At 36.8% G+C, this 21,830-nt stretch overlaps 1 protein-coding gene across 5 annotated transcripts in view; it reads left to right on the top strand.

Annotated features, from left to right (window-relative positions):
* Positions 1-21,830, top strand: part of SLC4A7 (solute carrier family 4 member 7) — a 118,358-nt gene that overhangs the window by 86,216 nt on the left and 10,312 nt on the right. For all 5 annotated transcript variants that reach the window (XM_039912965.1, XM_007671044.3, XM_039912964.1 and 2 more), the window contains 14 exons: positions 678-824; positions 1,445-1,548; positions 3,553-3,727; positions 6,093-6,226; positions 6,619-6,864; positions 10,226-10,331; positions 11,774-11,935; positions 12,352-12,465; positions 14,888-15,049; positions 15,238-15,489; positions 18,170-18,238; positions 19,193-19,366; positions 20,160-20,291; positions 21,259-21,359. In XM_039912965.1, coding sequence (XP_039768899.1) covers positions 678-824; positions 1,445-1,548; positions 3,553-3,727; positions 6,093-6,226; positions 6,619-6,864; positions 10,226-10,331; positions 11,774-11,935; positions 12,352-12,465; positions 14,888-15,049; positions 15,238-15,489; positions 18,170-18,238; positions 19,193-19,366; positions 20,160-20,291; positions 21,259-21,359 — 2,078 coding nt within the window. The remainder of the gene's footprint in view (positions 1-677; positions 825-1,444; positions 1,549-3,552; positions 3,728-6,092; positions 6,227-6,618; positions 6,865-10,225; positions 10,332-11,773; positions 11,936-12,351; positions 12,466-14,887; positions 15,050-15,237; positions 15,490-18,169; positions 18,239-19,192; positions 19,367-20,159; positions 20,292-21,258; positions 21,360-21,830) is intronic.

Here is a 21,830-nt window from a genome sequence, read left to right as displayed (position 1 = left end):
GGAAATCAAGTTCTTGGTGTTTAGGAAGGTGGAGCAGTTATCTGAGGTATTTAGAAATGATAGCTTTAAATTTAATAAAACCGAGTTAACACTTTCTGAATTCTGTCATAAAACAGGTAATTATCTTAAAGCACATACACTTTTTTCCTCATTCTAGCTGTATTATTTTTCCTCTTGAAATTTGCCCTTTCATTTTGTTTACAACTGGTATTCCTGGGTCTAGTGGGCGGTCTTGGCAGTGGGATACCCTTTGCAGTAAAAATAATAATAATAGTACTAATAATGTTCGTATTTGTTAAGCGCTTACTGTGTGCCAAGCAAGCCTTGTTCTAAGCGTTGGGGTAGATACAAGGTAATCAGGTTGTCCTACGTAGGGCTCACAGTCTTCATCCCCATTTTACAGAGGAGGTAACTGAGACACAGAGAAGTTAAGTAACTTGCCCAAGGTCATGCAACTGACAAGCGATGGAGCTGGGATTAGAACCCATGACCTCTGACTACCAAGCCCGGGCTCTTTCCACTGAGCCACGCTGCTTCAGAAATCTTGGAGGGGATAACTGGAATGAAAATCCTAGGGAATTAACTTTCAATCATAGACTTGTTGACTTTATAAAGCACTCTTTAAACCTTTCTGATTTAGTTCTGTGGCAAACTAAAGATTTGATATTTTTAAAAAGATTTTCCACGATGTTGCCTATAAAGCAAAAGATCGAAATGATCTCCTGTCTGGAATCGACGAATTTTTAGACCAAGTAACAGTCCTGCCTCCAGGAGAGTGGGATCCATCTATACGTATTGAACCACCAAAAAGTGTTCCTTCCCAGGTAAGAACTCCTAGAACTTGACTCATTCATTCTATCAAATTTATTGAGTGCTTATTGTATTCACATCACTTTATTAAGCCCTTGGGAGAGTACAGTATAGCAGTAAATAGACACATTCCCTATTAGCACTTCCAAATGTGAGCTTTGGATGATACAGGAATGCGATATTTAATAAAGAACATACTTACATTGGACATTTTCTTCCAGGATAGTAGATACCTTTATTGTAACTTGAACTGTATTGCCCAGCATCATAAATGTTATTATTCTCATGATGCACCTAATGGGGATATGGCAATAGAAAAGAATGAGAAACAAGTGAAATGGAAACCTTTGGCTCCACCACCCCTGACGTGGGCATATAGGTCACTTGTTGCGTGACCAGACTGTAATCTTGTTGTGGAAGGAAACTCAACTATAAATTCTGTTGTTTTGTCCTCTCTCAAGCATTTAGGACAATACCCTGCACAGAGTAAGCACTCAATAATTACCATTGATTGATTGCTTATACTTTATCATGCCACCTGCATTTATGAGATTGATTATATTCAGAGTGATTATTGATTGATTGATTCAAGTCAAAGGTTAAAGAGGAATGGGCTTGTTCTTTTGCTTTGCAGGAAAAGAGGAAGATACCTATATTTCCAAATGGATCTACTCCCTCAGGTGAGATCCACAAAGAGGAGGGCCATCATGCTGGACCTGAGTTGCAGAGGACTGGAAGGTGTGTTTACTTGCCAAAATATTAGTTCTGAAGAAAGTAAAACTGTATAGTTTTATTGGATTTGGACTGCCTTCTATATAACTCTTAATATTACTTTAAAAATTATTTAAAGGGCTAAAAACCTTTTTTCTTTTAAAGTGATTTCTTGGCCCCCCTAATAAATTTTAAACATAACTTTAGGACTGTGCACATTAATGCAAACTTACTGTTACCAATTGGATGTGATAAATTGAAAAATATTGGGCTAGATATTGAAAACATTGCACTGCTGAAATCAACATATTTAAATAGAATGTACATTATTTTTGCAAGACATTTTGTGTAAGCATCAGTCTGAGAAAAATGAGCTACAATTTAGCTTTTGATGTCATCTATGCACGAAGTAAAGAAAAATGTTGAAAATATCGTAAATACATGATTTGGTGTTTTGTTGACAAAAGTTAAGGGGAGAGCTTAAGTAGTCTTTGCAACCTAAATGACTCTGGGGGTACAGTTAAGAGACAGATATATGTCCATCTTGGAGAATAGTGTAGAACTACTATAGGAAATTGTATTAATCTTAGATATATCTTAATATTACAGTACCTATATTTTACAGGCAGGTGGGAAGAGGGATTATCATTTTTCTGTGCCCACAGAAGAAATGGCAAAACATGTATTAAATGAAGTCTTCAGTTCTCAATTTTTTGCTTAGAAAAATGTGTAGGTTTTTATATCAGAGTAAAACTGTTAGAAATTTTAATAACTGACCTGAAGTGGCAAGATGAACAAGGAAAATATATGGTAACTCATTGTTAGATCATTTACAATTGAGGATGTACTCAATCATCACCAGGATTTTCTGAGTACCCACTCTGTGCTAAGCACTGTATCTAGATGCTTGAGAATATGGTGACAGATGATTGAATCTTCCGCCGGGAACAACGGTTGATTCTTGGTGCTGGAAACGTACAGTAAAAGTAGAAGATACAATCTCTGCCCTTGAGGATTTTATATCCTAATGGAGGAGTGAAGAATTGAGAATATTTTACTTTTGAGGGTGTTTTGAAGACTATCTCTTTGAAATAGTTGATCCAGCTATCGTTGTGGCTGTTTCCTTATACCCTGCATCCCCTCAGATTAGGGAAAGCAAGAAAGCTGATGGTCTTGATGGCACTCCTCCACCAGACCCCACCATATAGTTGATCTTCCTGAAAGCGTATGGCTGAGTGGAAGATTATGTGTTTTACTTTCATAAATTCAATTTTTGCAGCAAGAGGTGTTTTTCTGAATAAGTAACTCTAGGTCTTTTTTTTTCCAATATCATGTTGTAGCTATTCAACTATTCACCTTTTCAATGATCACTTTGAGTTGTTTTCATCAGTGACTCTAAATTTTGAGTGCTAAATAAATAGGAAAATGTAAACAACCAAAATACTTATTTTTCCCGATTTGATTTATGTACATCTATTTTTTAAATGCTATTCTTGACATCAGTATATATATTGATTTTTGCTATTTGGGCCTAGCTTCTTCAAAACCTCTCAATCTATAGTAGGGCATGTATTTAAAGCGCATCACATACAATGAGAAATGAAGTTAAAGCTACCTTCCTGCCAGCTTTGTTTTCATCATGGTTTGTAGCTAGTGCCCAACTGATCAGAATTATTTGTATTCATTTTTATGAGTGGGTTGTTAATTCTCCCATTTGCCTTATTTATTCTCCATATGCAGTTTACCAGTACACGGGCATGTAAAAGGACACTTGCAGTCTTTTCAATATCTAGCCTATAACATGTCACCTCTTTTCTCTATCTGTACCAACTTTAGCATAATTTGTGTTTTTTATCATCATTGAATTGAAGTGATATACATTGTGCAGTTTGTTTCATAATTTAAGATGGATTTTTAATTCTGTGTTTACAAACAGTAGGCACTGGCAGTGTTTTATATCCCATAGTTTTAGTTTAAACTAGCTAGAATCCTTTAGTGTACAGTTTGACGAGTTTCATCTCACCTATTTAGGCTTTTTGGTGGTTTGATACTTGACATCAAAAGGAAAGCACCTTTTTTCTTGAGTGACTTCAAGGATGCATTAAGCCTGCAGTGCCTGGCCTCGATTCTTTTCCTATACTGTGCCTGTATGTCTCCTGTAATCACTTTTGGAGGGCTCCTTGGAGAAGCTACAGAAGGCAGAATAGTGAGTACAAAGAATGGTAGTGGCCAGGCGTCTAGATTTTCGGAGGCAAGTGTCGGTGTGCATTTGTCTCGTCTATTTATACGTTTATTTGAAGAATTTACCCACAGCATTGATTAAGCTGTCCCAAAGCAGACTTCCCCAAAAGGTAATTGCTGTGGAAAATGAGGGGCACCCATGTGAACAGGAGAAGATGCACAGTTGAGGTAAAATTGTTTATCCTGGCTTGCTGGATGAATGGCTTCATGAATTGAGAAAAGGCTTGCATTGTCTTTGCGCAAAAAAAAAATAAGGCCAATTAAAACCGACTCTGGGGGTGGTAGGTTGGTGGGAAAATGTAAGCAGTAGAGGCGCACCATCCCATAAGGCCTACTTAGGAGAAGTCAAAGGCTCCAGGTTAACTGTAGCTTACCAGTCTGGCTAATGGGCCTGGGTTTGTATTGTATTTTAAGGAACTATAATATGGAGTCAAACAATGGATTTCTCAATGGTGTTTCCCCTCACTGTACTTTTCTACTCTCTGTTATGAGAAGGTAACCAAGAATTATGGAGCTGAAAAATGTTTTTCTTGCACTGTTTCTCTTTCGCTGGTAAATTACCTAGTAAGGTATGACTCACACCTATTTTAAAAATAACCAATGCCTCGTAAGCCTTTGAAGGCAGATAAAACCTGGTTTACCTTGAAAAGAATTAGTGAGAATATGAGATTCTGTATGTAAATCATATGTTAATGCATTTATTTGGTCAGTGATTGTCTCTAACTTTGAATTGTGATTTACTAACAATATTTTAAATTTGCCATTGGCTCCTCCTCTGCCTACCACCCTCTAACAGTGGGGGTTCCTCAAGATTCAGGTCTGAGTCCCCTTCTGTTCTTCATCTGCACCCACTTTCTTGGAAATCTCATTCACTTCAATTTTCATCTCTGTGTGGACAATTCCCTTCTGTATAAGATTTGGCTGTGTATGTGATCAATCTGAGTTTAATTTTACCTACAAAAAAACATTTTTGACTTTTGAAAGATACTGAAATGCTTATGGAGATTTTGTTGTCCGATACATTCACATTTTATACACTTATTACCTTCTTCCACCCCCAGTGTGTCTCTTGCTGGATGGTTGCTGTGCCAGTGAGTGGAACATTCATTCATTCAATAGTATTTATTGACCGCTTACTATGTGCAGAGAGCACTGTACTAAGCACTGGGAATGTACAGACAATGCATTCTTCTCTATTTCTGCCAAATCTTATAGTAGTAATGAGGGTAACTTCATAGGGAGCCTTGTCACTGGGACAGACCAGCAATTCCCAACCTCACTTCTAGGGAAAGAGAGAGAAGAATGGGAGGCAAGAGTGCATTTGTTTGATCTGGGGTAGATGTACCATCTGTAATGCACATGGTTAATGAGGTCCATAGGACTACTGAGACTTGAAGAAGCAGTAGATGCTATGCTACAGTCCTTTGAGGGGACTACAGTTTACACTGTTGGAGGAGGAGAGTTAGAGGGATGGGGCTGAAACCTTGGGGTTGAAACCTTGAAACAGAGCTAAGCTTAGACCCAAACCCATGTAAGACTTCTACTTAAATCGTTTCCTCTCACTTTCCACCCTCTTCACAGGTCAGGTGTGTCGTCTCCTTAATGTTGTTTGATCCTGAAAGGGCAATTTATAATATTCTAATATTGAAGAGAGGTGCCCATTTAAAACCAATTGCTTATTTTGGGTTAGAGCCTTTCATGTGTAATTCAGAACCCCGGAAAAATATTGTCCCACTCCAAATGATTTACTTTATTTTAGCTTTAGAGGAAAGATGTGGTGTTTCTTTTTGGAGTCAGATTTTATTTTTGAGTTAGATTTTTGTCCTAAAAGAAGAGTTCTTGGGTGGCATTCTAAACTTTCAGAGGTTAGAAAAATAGGCTGCTTGTTTCATCTATCTCCTTGTTTTTTTCTTTCAGCTTCATTTAACTTTTATTTATAGTGGTTCTTTAATAAGTCTAGGGCTAATCCATGCCAACTTTTGTTTCAGGTATTTTGCAGCAGCCATAATCTTGCTTTCTCTGGGTGGATGGAAGAACAGGAAAAAAAAACCCTTCAGTTTTATTTTTATATGTTATTAGACCTTCTGGGAATCATTTTTTTCATATAGTATGTTCTTGTTCAGTAATGTCTCGTGTGAACAAGTCTTTTTGCATTCAACTATTTTGAATATTGTAATGTATAGTATGTTAAGTTGTGTGTACTGTGCCATTTCATTTGATTAGTAGTTTCATTCTGGCTTGGTTTTCAGATGAGTGAATTTTTCTGAATGCTTATAACAGGTTAAATATATGTCTATGATGCATTGCTTTGTCACTTCTTCCCCTCCCAGAGTGCAATAGAATCTCTTTTTGGTGCGTCGTTAACTGGGATTGCCTATTCATTGTTTTCTGGGCAACCTCTTACAATATTGGGAAGCACCGGACCAGTTCTAGTATTTGAAAAAATATTATTTAAATTCTGCAAGTAAGTGATATTTACTTTGACCACTCTACTCTTTTGATAATTAGATGAGAATACAGATTTCATACTAATTTTTTAGTAGCTGGAAATAAAATTATTAGATGTTCACCTAGATTAGTATTCTCTTTTAAGAATTTAGAATCCAGTTCACCCTGTTTATCAGACTTTTATATAAGTATAGTGTGTTTAAATTGTAACCAGTAAGTCTGCTAAAGAAAAATCCTAAAAGAGGTTATTTGTATCTCATTTCAATTTTATCCATTTTATATTGTCTCTTCCTTCTACATAAGGTATTTTGCATGGCATATTGTACTGCATATTTCTGAAAATTTGTCAGAATACTGTTGACTTTTTTTTGAAAACTGAGATCATACACATTTTTTTTTCCTGAACAGAGATTATGGCCTTTCCTATTTGTCTTTACGAACCAGTATTGGTCTGTGGACGTCATTCTTATGCATTGCACTGGTAGCGACAGATGCAAGCAGTCTTGTCTGTTATATTACTCGATTTACAGAGGAGGCTTTTGCAGCTCTTATTTGCATCATATTTATTTATGAAGCATTGGAAAAACTCTTTCACCTGGGAGAGGTATATGCTTTCAACATGCACAATAACCTAGAAGAACTGACATTGTATTCGTAAGTGCAATTTACTTTTTCATTCTTGTTGATGTAAATACAATCTATCAAAATATGAAGATTGTGAATCTTTTTAAAGATCTTTTGCATTAATATTCCTCTACCACTTTAAAAAAACAGGAATTGTAGAAATAATATTTTATATTGCTTTTTCAAAAAAATTCATGTAATGTGACATTTATAACCTCTTGCAAAAGGCATTTGGAACACTTTGGCCTTATTTCTATTTTTCCATTCTCCATTGAGCCTTTCCACTTTCTTATGATTTGAAAATACTGGCATATTCAGTAACCAAACACAATATAGTAGAAAACTAGTAATAATAGCAGAAAATGCTCATGAAAGCTAGTCAAAAAGTGAGTGTGTGTTTGGAAGTGGGGTGAGATACTGATGCTATTTTTTCCATTAATGAATATAAACACTTTTTTTTACAGAAGGAGTGGGTTTGTTTATGTGACAAAGTACCTTCCCTATCTCTTAATTGATGGGCATAACAAGGAGAACAATAGGTCTGAGATCTTTGAAATCAATTTTTAGGGAAAGAGGAAAATTCTGGTAATTAGCCTAAAAGTTAGCAAACCAATGTAGATCACTTTTTAGCCACAGCCACTTTTCACTAAAACTTTTGAATACATTTTAATTCAGTTATTTACTCATATTTCCCTTTAGATTGTAACTTTACATGAAGAAAATACAATCTTTTACATATACTATAGTTTGGTCTTGGTAGAAAAATAGTTTTTAGGGCTCATAGCAAGAGACTGCTTCAGAACCATCTCTAAGTTTTAGCTTTCAGATATAGGACAGATATAGATTCACACTTGGAGCACTAATGCCCCCAGATTCACTTTTCACAATTAAAATTTAGGGAAAATATACCTCATCAATGCTGAAAAGACATGACAGCTTGTTCTCTGATAGTACCCACCTTCAAAAAGCTGTATGGATTATCCCAATAGTGTTGCTGGAGCTTTATCCCAGATCTATTAAATGATCTATTTAAGTGAAGTAGAAGATTGTAGGGGGATGGGCTTTTAGTTCCAAGAATAGCCCTAAGGCATAAATAAAATGAGTTCTGAGCCCTTCAACTAGCATCAAAAGGAACAAGATGGCACAACCTCAGGTAGAGCATTGTCTTGGAACTAGTAAACTTAAATGAAAATTTGGGGGATTAAGAGGGTCTTGAATTTTACCAGGTATTCTGCTCTAAAGAAAGTTGGTAGTGTGGGATCTTATAACATTCAGTTGTATTTATTGAGCGCTTACTGTGTGCAAAGCACTGTACTGTATCAAGTGCTTGGGAGAATACAGTGCAACAACAAAGGGACTCATTTCCTACTCACAAGGAACAGTGACCCTTACTACCAATCAGTCAGTGGTATAGGAGCACTTACTGTGTGCAAAGCATCATACTAAACACTTGGGTCAGTGCAGTAACTTTGGTAGTCACAGTCTCTGCCCTCAAGGAGCTTTAGTTCAACATTTGATTTAAATTCCTTTAATTCTACCTGAGGGATTCAGAAACCATATACTCACTGTTCAGAGCAGTAGCTGCTATCTTTCCCACTGGGGATATTGTAGGATTTGGCATGCCAATCCGGCTGCCTCCGGGGAGTCCCAAGCTTCGAGGTCTAGGGGCAGTGCTTAGTACAGTGCTCCGCACACGGTAAGCACTTAAAAAATACTATTACTGCTACTGAGGAGTCAGTGCCTACTCTCATCCTCTTCACCCACTACTGCTGGGGAGAAGACTTCTCCCAAAGAGCGTGATGGGCCAAACCAAGATGGCTCTGACTGGAGCGATGAGGGGACTTTGTGAGACATATTGCTTGCTTTTCCAGTTGTTGCTATTGTAGGTTTAAGTTTTATTGTGTCTCTTTTTTTTAAAACCTGAATTTACCTGGTTATATTTTCAGTGTGTGTATCCTTCTCAACTTTATATTCCGAATCCCCTGTGAGCTGATTCTTCCCTAGACCTTTCTCCAGTGCTTTCGGGGCCTGGCGATCAATCTATCAGTAGCATTTATTTAGCTCCTATGTGAAAAGTGAGGACTTTTAAAAGGGAAATAGTAATAGCTTGTCATTGATATTACACTTTAGTTATAATGGTAATAATATCAGCCTCAATATTTAGGATATTTTTTATTTCAAAGGTCAATACACCGATTTCCAACGTTAACAGTTCTGCATTTTTTTTAACCTTTGAAGTCAGTTATATGAATTATCCTTCTGGTTTTCAACATCAGTTGGGATGGCCCTTCCTTTCCATCACAGAGGGCCACCATTTTAGTACAGTAGCTCATCATATGTGTTAATTACTGAATCAGCCTCCTTATATGTTTCCCTGCCTCCAGCGTCTCCTCTCTGCAGTGTGCACTTCACTCTGCCATCTGGATCTTTTTTCCATAACGTCATTCTGTCTACGTATTCCCACTCCTCAAAAGCCTCCAGTGGTTGCCCACTCATCTCTGTGTCAAGCTGAAACTCCTGACCAGTGGCTTTAAGGCATTCCATGAGTTTTCTCCCTCATACGTAGCTGCTTACTTCTTCTCCAACTACACCATGGCTTGCACTCTGTCGTTCTGCCTTCCTGCTTTCTTCAACCCACTGTGCTCCATTCTCATCTCTCCTGCCTCCAACCACTAGTTCCTGCCCTTGCCTCTGACTAGAAATCCCTTTCCCTACAAATCTGACAGACAGCTGCTCTCTTCATCTTCAAATACCTTTTGAAATCCCACCTCCTACAAAAAACCTTCTGTGATGAATTTTTCTTGTATTTAAGCCATATCCCCTAACTACTATCCCTGCTGCTTTAAAAAACAGTTTAAAAAATCTGAAATCACATTGGGATTATGAGACAATCTATACCATGTAGGATAAAAAGTCAGTGTAAAATAATAATAATAATAATGTTGGTATTTGTTAAGCGCTTACTATGTGCAGAGCACTGTTCTAAGCGCTGGGGTAGACACAGGGGAATCAGGTTGTCGCACGTGGGGCTCACAGTCTTCATCCCCATTTTACCGATGAGGGAACTGAGGCACAGAGAAGTTAAGTGACTTGCCCACAGTCAAAATGACTTGTACCATAAGCAAGAATACTTTTTGGCTTATTTGTCAGAGAACAAAACTTTTTTATGGAGAATGTATTACTCATAGGTTTCATAGAGGGCAATTTTTAGAATATTGTGGTTGAATTTGCAAATCGATTTCTATTTTATAGCTGTCAATTAATAGTACATTGAGTGGCACGTTTTTACACACATTCCCAAGTGGAGAAGCTTGAAGAGTTTTAGTTGCTATGTGTTCTTCCAGTACAAATGCACTGTGGAACTGAAAGCTTTCTTACTATGTTTCCTCAGGTGTGTCTGTGCTGAGCCTCCAAACCCTAACAATGAAACTATAGAAATGTGGAAGAAAATTAATAAAACAGGGGATACTATTTCCTGGGGAAATCTCACCATTTCTGTGAGTATCTTGAGGAAGAATAGAATCTTGCAAGTCACCAGTGACTTAATGTTTCAGCTCATCCTTCTGTGATGGTTTATCTGCTTCCTGGAGAGGAACAACATGGAACACCATCCTGAGACACCACCTCCCCTCGAATTTGGGTGGGGGGACATACTCCCCCAAACTACTGCTCCACATGCTGATGGCAGCAGAAGTTCCCTGATTCCTCCTCACTCTCTTTTACTAGTAAAGACTAGTGATGAGGTTGGCTGCAGACTTATATTCTTGGGACCATTTAAATTGGATCCAAATCTCCAAAGCCATGGAGAAACTGGACAAGTTTCCAGAAATAGTTGGGGAGAAGATGAAATTTACCGTACCTTCTCCCTGAATTTTGGAAGCTTTGTATTGCAATTAAGTGAAGAGGGAGGGAACATTTTGAACTAATATAGTCGGTGAAAATACTTTGACACTGCCATGGTCTTAGAACAATCAGAAGCTCATTTTGCAGAGTTAAAAATTGTATGAGATGTCATAGTTATATGCAAATTTAAAATGCCAATTTTTCATTAAAAATAAAGTAAAAAAAATTTTTGGATTTTTTTTTCCAGTTGAAGATTTCAAGGATTTTATATTTCCCTTATGATTTCACTGATACAGCAACCAAAAACATGATTTATCCTATTTGTTTCTTGCTTCAAAAGTTTTGGAAATAAATTTAGGGGAAGGTGGGCATCTTCATATTAGCTCAGATGGGTTGGCATGGTTACTTCTGAATTTTAACATGGTGAGAAAGTAGCTTTCCTGACTCCCAACCAGTTGTTTTTTCCACTATGATAGATTCAGTAGGCACTTCATCAATCAGTGATATTTATTGAGCATTTAATGTGTGCAGAGCATTGTATTAAATGCTTGGGAGAGTACAATACAATAAAGTTGGTAGATAGGTTCCCTGACAACAAGGAGTTTACAGTCCAATCTAGTGGAGTGTACAGTCTAGTCCTCCCAGGTAACGTAAACTTAAAACCATAAGCTGTTAAAACAATGATGGTTTTATTGTACATTTTGATGTAATTAGAATCATTAAAGTCTCCTTTTTAATTTTGGGGAACTGACAGCTATGACCAGAATTTTCTAATTAGAAAGAGCAAATATTTTTCTTTCAGACAAGTGCCAGAATTTAGCTCTGTTGGCCACCACAAGCCCCGGTGTATATATGAGAGGGAGTTGGGAAGAGCTGGACTGAAAATGCAGGGCTGGAAGTTAGAGAGCCAGAGGTCGAACACATTGGATGATCGAGCAGAAATGGTTCTTATATTCAGAAGAAGGTGGACTATGGTTAATAATAGCTTTATGAAGTAATGTTAACAGGGGAAAATGGCAGCAAAGAAAGAAGCGTTTATGAGGCCGAGAAGCAGAATTGTTTTAACTGAGATTTTTTTCCTTTTTTTTTTTTGTAGGAATGCAAAACCTATCATGGTGTGTTTGTTGGATCAGCTTGTGGCCTCCATGGGCCTTATATTCCTGATGTTCTTTTTTGGTGTGTCATCTTGTTCTTTACAACATTTTTCCTTTCATCTTTCCTTAAGCAGTTTAAGACCAAGCGCTATTTTCCTACCAAGGTAATTGAGGAGTAACTTTATAAATTAAAAAAAAATAATTTTGCTTTGGTATGTGTTTGGTTTGGTTTGCTTTAGATTGTGATGGGTTTCAGTCTTTACACTTCGTATTACATTGTAGTTAAACCCAACATTTTGGAAAGGACTCTGAATGCAAGCTATAATCTGTGCCTGCCTTTATGCTGATTATTGCCAGGGTGTTATATCTTGAGATGCATTTTAAGAAGTATATTTTTTTTACCATCTGGTCTTTGAAGTAAAAGTTAAATACAAATTTGTCTTGTTGAAAAAGATAACTCTTCTCCCCCATGACCTCCCCTCTTCCATCTTAAAGGTGTTATTGGCATCATATATGGATTAGGTAAAATGAAACAGACAGAATACTATTTGTATATTAACACACTATCCCTTCAATATAGGTGCGAGCAACAATCAGTGACTTTGCTGTATTTCTCACAATAGTCATAATGGTTGCAATTGACTACCTTGTAGGAGTTCCTTCTCCTAAACTTCATGTTCCTGAAAAGTTTGAGGTAAGAAATAGAAGATGTGCATCAGGATGAACAATTTATGGCCCTGGAATGCTAAACAAGCAAAATTCACCACTAAAATGAATTTTTAAAAAAATTTACCTGGAGCCATTATTTTAAAAAGTGAAGAGGCATTGTAAAGAAGTTTCACAGAAAACATTTTCAAGCACTGGAGCAGCAAAACGGAAGAACAAGGAGCAGTCATTGAGAATTATTTAGAACAGTGCCCAGTGCTTAGAACAGCGCTTAGCACATAGTAAGCACTTAACAAATACCATAATAATAATAGTATTAGCAAGTATTTACTGAGCACTTTATGCGAAGCACTCTACTAGGAGAATACAATAGTTATTAGATGTAATCTTTCCTCTTCAAGGAGTTTATAATCTAGTGGAGGAAGCAGACACTAAAATTATGGGAGTAAAGTGACAGTCAGTAGTGGGGGAATTGGGTGGAGAGATGAAAGATCAAGAAAGGCTGCTTGGAGGAAATGAGATTTCAGATGACCCTTGAAGATGGGGAGAGCAGTGGCCTATCAGATGTGAAGGTGGGGAGGTCCGGGGGAGTTTCCAGACAGAAAGGAAAATACTGTAAGAGGTTGGCAGCCAGAGACAAGGAGGCACAGAGATTAGGGGAAGAAGAAGAAGAACAACAACAAATAGGGGGAGAGAGTTGATTGAGTGCCCCAAAGCCAATGGACTGAAGTTTCTGTTTGATGTGGAGAGGAACAGGCAGCCACTAGAAGTTTTTGAAAAGTGGGATGAAAGGAGTAATAATAATAATAATTATTGTATTTGTTAAGCACTTACTAGGTGCCAGGCACTGTACTAAGTGCTGGGGTGGAAATAGGCAAATTGGATTGGACACAGTCCCTGTCCTGGATAGGGCTCACAGTCTAAATCCCCATTTTACAGATGAGGTAACTGAGGCCCAGTGAAGTGACTTGCCCAGGGTCACACAGCAGACAAGTGGTGGAACTGGGATTAAAACCCATGACTTCCCTCTCAGACCTGTGCTCTATCCACTACACCAAAATTATGATTTATAAAAATAATCCAGTGAACTGTGGGAGAGAGACCAACTTACCATATCAGAAATATGGCTGGACTCCATCTAAGGGCAACAGAGGGAACATGTCTTAGAAATGTTAAGTCAATCCACAAAGGGGTTGAACCTCATCAACCCCGGAAAGCCATGTTGCTGCATCAAAATACGTTTCTCATCTTGAGTTCAGATGGTGATTTATCAGAGCCATTTAATTTCCCTACCGTCCCAAGTTGCTCAAGGCAGTGGTTCTCTTGGAGACTTAACACTGTAGACAGAAGGAGGATCTGGTGGATTATCACAATATTCTCCTATGGGAATTTCTTTACAAATATTTTTTTGGTCCTCTGAATTTCGCTAGTTAATATAGAAAATGTGTTCCCTTTGATGAAATAGGTAATTCTGATTCAAACCTGAGACAGTTCCAAGAGACAGTTGAAACAAACTTAAGACAATTCTGCCATTGCCCCTGAATTTTCTCAAACTGGGCGGCTCGTTTTGAGCGAAAGATGTGAACTTCAGGGAGGTCAGAAAGGGGAAATAACATCAGTCTATTTGAGTTTTCACCTCAGGTACCTGTGTATAAAACAAGAACAGTCATATCACCAATGCCGTATGGGAACTTGCTCAGGAGTGGGGTGGCTAAATCGCTTGTATAGCTGAGTAGGCTTTCAGCTTTTAGAGCTGCAATGTGGTAGAGCAAAGTTGTGGGGAGTACAGCTTTACAGCTCTGTCTGGTCAGTGATTTTTCTGCTTGAAGCAGGCATAATCCTGTTTCAAGTAGAAATCCAGGATGAATTTCTGCAGAAGGAGTTTATCTTCCACCCCCTTCCAGGGCTTTCAAGATTACAAGCCCACCACCTGGAAAGTTTTAGGCCAGAGAACTGGACTCAGGATGTGTGGTGTAATAAGCCCCAAGATTCTCGAAAGCCAAGGTTGCATCACAAACTATTCAGTATTTTACTTTTCAAGTGGGTATGGTAGGCGGGGAGTGGGGGACCCAAGTTTACTAATTTGGATGTCAGTATTTGGAGGAAGGTGTGTATTTGAGGGGGAAAAAAGTGCCACATGGTAGAAGAGCCTGTCTTTCTCCTAAGGCCAGTGTGAGCCATTCTCAAGGGTCAGATGAGTTCAGTCAGGGTGGCCTGACTCAAAACCAAATCTAGACTTCAGTCTAGAAGTGAAAGGCAGTTCCATTTGGAGCCATCATGGATAGAAGCAGGTTGAAACTCTGGGCTTCCTTTACTCTGTCAAACTGGTCTTCTGAGATGGACTCCAGGGAGGTAAAACTTGCTGAAATTTGCTCTTTGTGCAACTTTGTGAGGTGAATGAAAGCTGGGAATTTTTTACTTGCTTTTCAGTTTTCAATTTTCTTTTCCAGCCTACTCGTAAAGATAGGGGTTGGATCATAGACCCTCTTGGAGAAAATCCTTGGTGGACATTATTAATAGCTGCTATTCCAGCCCTACTCTGTACAATCCTTATTTTCATGGATCAACAAATTACAGCAGTAATCATAAACAGAAAGGAGCATAAACTGAAGGTAATTTTCTCTCCTCTCACGCAGACTTGAGACCTAGGTTTTTGCTGTTAGAATTACTGTAGAATCACTGTGATCAAACTTTCCTAACAAGAAAGAGGTGATGACCTAGCCCTTAAAATAATTTTATTTTTAAGCGGAGACCAAATTAGATTTTGAGTAACAAATGTTTCAATGGTTTTATTTTACAGAAAGGAGCTGGCTACCACCTTGATTTGCTCATGGTTGGTGTTATGCTAGGAGTTTGCTCCATCATGGGTCTGCCTTGGTTTGTGGCTGCAACAGTGTTGTCTATAAGTCACGTAAACAGCTTAAAAGTGGAATCTGAATGCGCAGCTCCAGGGGAACAACCCAAATTTTTGGGAATCCGGGAACAGCGAGTGACTGGGTTAATGATTTTTGTTCTGATGGGCATGTCTGTGTTCATGACCTCTGTGTTAAAGGTAAGAACTGTTTTGTACATTTGCATTATTTCCGGTCCTGTTACTACAAGTTCCAATGTTTTACAGTAATTTCTAGACAATAATATTTAATTACTAGGTTTTAGTGAGGTGTAATTGAATCTAATATGAGTGGCTTCAAATGGTTAATTTGGGTTTACAAAATGAACTTTTGAGCATAAAAGATCTGATTTATGGGAGATTGGAGCAAATACCAGTCTTACAATTGCTTGCTATTGCTCTTGACGTGGAACATTTAGATTTAACCATTTTGTGCCACTGTATGCAGAGCACTATGCTGTAAAAATGGTTAAGCTTTTAAATTAACTGAAGCTCTCAGAATATGTTTTTAAAGAACAGTCAGTTCTCATAAAATGTGTGTTTTCATTGTATGTTTAGGATGCTGTGGTGAGTTAGGGAACATTCTTCCAACACAGTGTGCCTTTGTGACTAGAAAGTAGTGAAGATGTTGGAGGAAATGGTTGTATGCATGTGTGTGATCTGTCAGGGCATGTGTTTTATAATGTGAATTTTCCTTCATGTGGGCTACTTCAGGAAATTTAGAGGACTGAATGTTTTTAATGTGTACAGACTGTATTAGTTTTGAAATAAGAAAATGACATTGAGATGAAGCATGGATGATAGAAGATTTCACTTTTAATTTAGAGTTTGGGTTTAAACCTCTTTCTGCTATCAGTGTAGAAGGTCACAAAAGGGGGTTATGCCAGAGCCAACTGAAGAAAAAAAGTGGGGGAGGAACAAAAGATTTAGGGAACATTCTAAAACTACTTGGAAATGATTTGAAGAGGAGGGCACACCTTGATCAGGTGTGATTAAAATGTGAAAAAAATGTTAGCATTAAATAAAGCCAGTTTTAAAATTAGATTAGGAATACTTTTGATACTGAGGGGGATTTGTCATGGATCCCCAGAGATGTTTTAAGTTTTGTTTATTTTCCTCATTTAACAAAATTGCATAGTAAGTTAATAAACAGTGTCTTTCGTTTTTCCTGTGACTTGGTTGATCAAACACTTTCAGTCCAAAAACGGCCTAAAACCTGCTCCGGAATACAAGGGAAGCTGTTACAAGTTTGGTAACACTGGCTCCTATAGGAACTGAATGCATAAGAATCTAGACAAGCAAAATTATCAAATATGTATTTAAAATATATCATTTTCTATGATGTAGGAAAGGAATTTGTACTGGACTACATCTAGTTTGAAATCTCCTTTAAGTCACCCAACTTGATTCTTCTTATACTCAGCCAGGTTATAGGAGATATTTCTACTCTGTCAGCAGGAGTGAAAATATAGTAGTGAATTTTCCAATTTCTCAAGGAAATCCATTAAGAAATTAATATTCATCGCAGCCTCAGCTTCCAAGCATTTATGTACATATCCAACATTTATTTATATTAATGTCTGTCTCCCCTTCTAAACTGAAAGCTCCTTGTTAGCAGGAAACAGGAATACTGACTCCATTAAATTGTACTCTCCCAAGCATGTAATACTGTGCTCTGCATGCCGTTAAGTGCTCAAAAAATAGAGAGGCAGTGTGGCCTAGTGGAAAGAATGCAGACCTGCATTCTGATCCTGGCTCTTCCACTTCTTTGCTCTGTGACCTTAGGCAAGTCACTTACTTCTCTCTGCCTTAGTTACCTCATTTGTAAAATGGGGATTAAGATTGAGAGCTCTATGTGTGACATGGACTGTGTCCAACCTGATTATCTTGGATCTACCCCAGTGCTTAGGACAGTGCCTGACACTTCACAAATATCATTAAAAAATACCACTGATTGATTGAATATTCCCCACTTTTCTCATTGATCTCCTTAATTTAATTTTTGAGATTTGCTTTTGCTTGAAAGAATTATACAATTTTTTCTACCAATTCTCAGTATTCACCTGGATTGGATATGTTACATTTTTGAGTGGCTTGCTGTTGCCCTTGGGAGAGAAATGAATGTAAATCATGATCTGTAATTATTACTTGTTTTTATATTGTGAATTAACTTTTCTTATCTGTTCTAGTAAAATTAGACATTCCCTACCCTAAGTGGTTAATGGTTAATTAGATACTCTTAAGATTATTATTTAGAATTTAGCCACAAATTTAATGAGAAAATATAGTCCTCTTTTTCAGTTGTATGTGAGAAGTGAGTTGATAGTCAAACTTTATAATAGATTTTGTGTTCATGTTACCAGTATTTCTCTGACCATCTCCCCTGAGAAATAAAAAATAGGCTGCAATTCCTCCAATATGGGCTCTAACCATTCAGGAAGACAGATAGTTCATTAGCAGAGTATATTTTTTCTCTAGAGGTGTCATAACATCTTTTAGAAGCATTTATTGTCAATAATGCATGGAATTCCCAAGATGACTCTTCCTAGATTTGAATCCTTGGAGAACTGGAAACTGGTCAGAGGATGTTTTCTTTAGAATTCTCATCCTCTTTCATCAGCAGTTTGTGTGACCTTCAGGGAATATCCATAAATTACATAAAACTCTAAAGGAGTCTCTCTGTTCTCTACCCCACTTTGTTAGTAATTGATTTTTTGCATCTATTTTTGACTCTAAAAAAGTGGTGATTTTGAATGCCAACATTATTATTAGTTCTTTGTAATCATTGTTACAAAATTAATTTCAATAGTATGTAGTCACTCACTTAATCATTTTGTTTCAGTTTATTCCAATGCCAGTCCTTTACGGTGTTTTCCTTTACATGGGAGCTTCTTCACTCAAAGGCATCCAGGCAAGTTCTTATTTTTAAATGAGCGGGGAAAAAAAAACAACCTGTAGTTTTTGATGCGATAGAGATTTATTCTTGGTTTTTTTTTATTAATGTGATTTTGGGGCAAGTCACCAATCTTGCATATCAGAATTTTAAAATCATGTTTATCACTTTCCATTGGAGATTACAAGTTTTGACAATGGGACTATGAATTGAGCCAGGGTCCTATCCAGTGCACATGAGATAAGAGAGAGAAAGGCTCTAAGTCTCTCTCAGGAAGGTAGGATGTGAACGATTGATTGGTATGACTTGTACTTCCCAAGTGCTTAGTATAGTGCTCTGCACACAGTAAGCGCGCAATAAATACGATTGAGTGAATGAATGACTTGATGGCTGGAGTATCAGGGAGGAAAGAAGCACCTAACTTTTGACCTCTAACTTTGGTGTAGATTTTTGTGCTTCCATAAAATTTCTATGAAATGGATATGGGGATGTTTTGAAAAGAACTAAATAATATTTGTATAAATAAGTCAGGTCCTAATATACTAAAATATTGCAGTTAACAAAGTTACTTTTCAAGTGCAAAAGTTCTCTTTTGGGTAAAATATTTGTTTTTTTTTCTAGTACAGTATTATTGTAAGAATAGAAATAGATTTTTGTGCTAGCTAAGAGAGAAGATCCCCTCACAAAATTTTGCATAGCTTTGCATTTAAAAAATTGGAAACTATTTTAAAATCCATTGGGAGACACTAAAAGCGATCATTTTTCTCCTTTGTATTTTTCTCTGTGTGGTTTGGAATTTTGTTGTTGTTTACCAAGGTCATTAACTTTTCAGTTAGTCTCTGCTGTTGCTCTCTATGCATTTGTGTCCAATATCACAGTATTCTGATTAAACTCAGTATTCTGAACTCTTAATTAAATTCATTTTTCATGTGAACTTTAATTTTCTGGTTGTAATTGTTCACTTGCTTACAGTTTTTTGACCGTATAAAGTTATTTGGAATGCCAGCAAAACATCAACCTGACCTGATATACCTGCGTTACGTTCCATTGTGGAAGGTCCACATCTTTACAGTTGTTCAGCTCACGTGTCTGGTTCTTTTATGGGTGATCAAAGCTTCAGCTGCTGCAGTAGTTTTCCCCATGATGGTAAAGTGCCCTTTCCATGACATCCTTTAAAATTGGTTTGAATTGTTTATATTTATTGTTAAATGATTGCTAAATTTCTGAATTTCTGCCCCAGGTTGCAGAAAGTAGCATTGTTTCAATCTCAACAAGTTGCTTGAGCAGAATCAGCCTTTTCTAATCATCCTCATTTGAAAGGGAATAAAACTTTCCTCATCATTTACTAGTTAATTCAATGAATTTGAAACTGTTTTCTATCCCCACCTCGATTGTGAGTTCCAAGTTGGATGGAAGATATGCCTGATCTGTTGTTTTGTATGTACCCAAACACAAGCACAATGCTTGGCACATAGGGTACTTTACATAAGTACCTTCAATCATTATCCTACCATTTTTTAGTTGATATTTTCTCTGTATCTCCCCACTGGAGGATAAGCTGGAGATGTATTTTGGACTTGTGTTATACTTTTCCACCCACTTGGTATAGTGCACTGTACTCATTTCAAAACATATCGTTACCATTAGTACAGTGCTCCAATACATAGAAGCAAAAGGAATTTGTCTTTAAGAGGTAGATGCTTCAGTAATGTTCGCTACATTTCCAACTTTGCAAATAAAATTGGGTCCAATAATGTCCTTTACTAGGCTGTTAGTTGATTACGTTTTCCATCCAAGATAAAACAATTTTATGGGATGATGAATTCTTTATGTTAATTTTCAAGGTTGCTTTAATCCATGGATTTTCATTAATTCCTTTTTGTTGTTGGACTTATTTAAATAATTTACTTACTGAGAAGCAAAAATATTACTCTTTAAGGTTCTGGCACTGGTGTTCATACGCAAGCTCATGGATCTATGTTTCACCAAACGAGAACTTAGTTGGCTTGATGATCTCATGCCTGAAAGTAAGAAAAAGAAGGAAGATGATAAAAAGAAAAAGGAGAAAGAGGTAAGGAAAAGGCCCCAGATTTTAAATAATATAAGATGGTTGCATGAAAAGTATTGAAAGAACAGTTCCTATTAGTTGTGCAATGGTAAAAATCATCATTATGTGATGTTGTGCAGCTGACTGCATCTGAAAGATTTGGGGCTATTGTGTTTGAAAAAGCGTTTCTACAATTCGTCAGTAAAATTCAACATCACAGGATGCCACAGAAGAACCTATAACAGTTTCATTTCATTTTATATTTGTCATATGAATGTTCAGATTTCAGTAGACCTGGCCTTTGTTTTATTTGTTAAATAAGACTGCAAAGTTTCACATGCACTACTATTTCTCCTATTATATTGAGCTCTTCTAATTATATATTCATGTCGGTACTGTGTTATCCAGTTATCAATTATAATTGAATACATTAATAGAAAAATCATGTCAGATTTTATGTACTAACTTTATTGATTGTAGTGCCTATTCCAGGACTATATGCTCCAGTTCATTATTATTATTATTATTTGATTGTGGCAAAAAAGACAGACTGAAAAATATCTTGTAAATGCTTCCTAAAGAAGTTTTTCTATTTTAAATTTTTATAGCCTAAATATTGTGATGCAAAGCATTTAAATTCAATTCTGAAACTGCCACATTTTTCTCACTCCTTTTTTGTTACATAATTATCTAGTAAAACAGGCTTTGTTACTTTCTAGGTTTTCAAATAAACCACCAAGTTATTTAAAAATATTTTTGAAATTGAAATTTTTGTTATCAATTCTAAATAAATGTAGTTCATAGAAGGAATTGTATAAACTGAAATTAGCCCCAGAGTAAAATTACATTTAGCTGTCAGGTCTTTGGATTTTTGTGGTTGTTAAAGCAATCTTTTTCCCTTTTTATCTCTTTTAAAGGAAGAGACTTTTTATAGTTGCTTATTTTGCTATTTAACAAACAAATGAATTAACACTTTTATTAACACTTTTAGGAAGCTGAAAGGATGCTTCAGGTTAGTGACAGTGAAAGGGTGCACCTTCCATTTGAAGGGAGAAGTCTCTTGCAGATTCCTGTTAAGGCTCTAAAATACAGGTACAGAACAACTTGTAAAATTATATTTTGTGCATACATGTCTTATACATTTTTCAGGTTCTTTATAATTTTCAAAAACATAGGCTCTTTTGATAAGATCTCTTTTAAGAAGGGGCCCCAGCACTTCATATTTTATGTTTTTGGTAATTCCCACATTACAGTTATAATTTTAAATGAGGTGAACCTAGATGGTAGAGTAGAGAATTGGAGATTTTAATTATTCTCTCTTCCTCCTGTAACTGTTGGGATGAAATTTAAGCAGGGATTAAAATAATTCCTTCACAAAACCAGTTTTAATGGATTACATGACCTGGACTTGACCATCTGTTCAGAGTGACCAAAATTATCTTGGTTCCTATTTGAAGATTCTGTGTTTTTGTTTCCTATGAATCAATATAGCTACCATTAAATTACCTCATCATTAATTTAAATCACTATGTTTTATACTGTTCTTTTGTCCATTTAAACTAT

Source organism: Ornithorhynchus anatinus, chromosome 8 (genome assembly GCF_004115215.2).
Source record: "Ornithorhynchus anatinus isolate Pmale09 chromosome 8, mOrnAna1.pri.v4, whole genome shotgun sequence".
Classification (NCBI taxonomy): domain Eukaryota; kingdom Metazoa; phylum Chordata; class Mammalia; order Monotremata; family Ornithorhynchidae; genus Ornithorhynchus; species Ornithorhynchus anatinus.
Note: the sequence above shows the minus strand (reverse complement) of the source record. Positions and strands in the feature narration are given on the sequence as shown.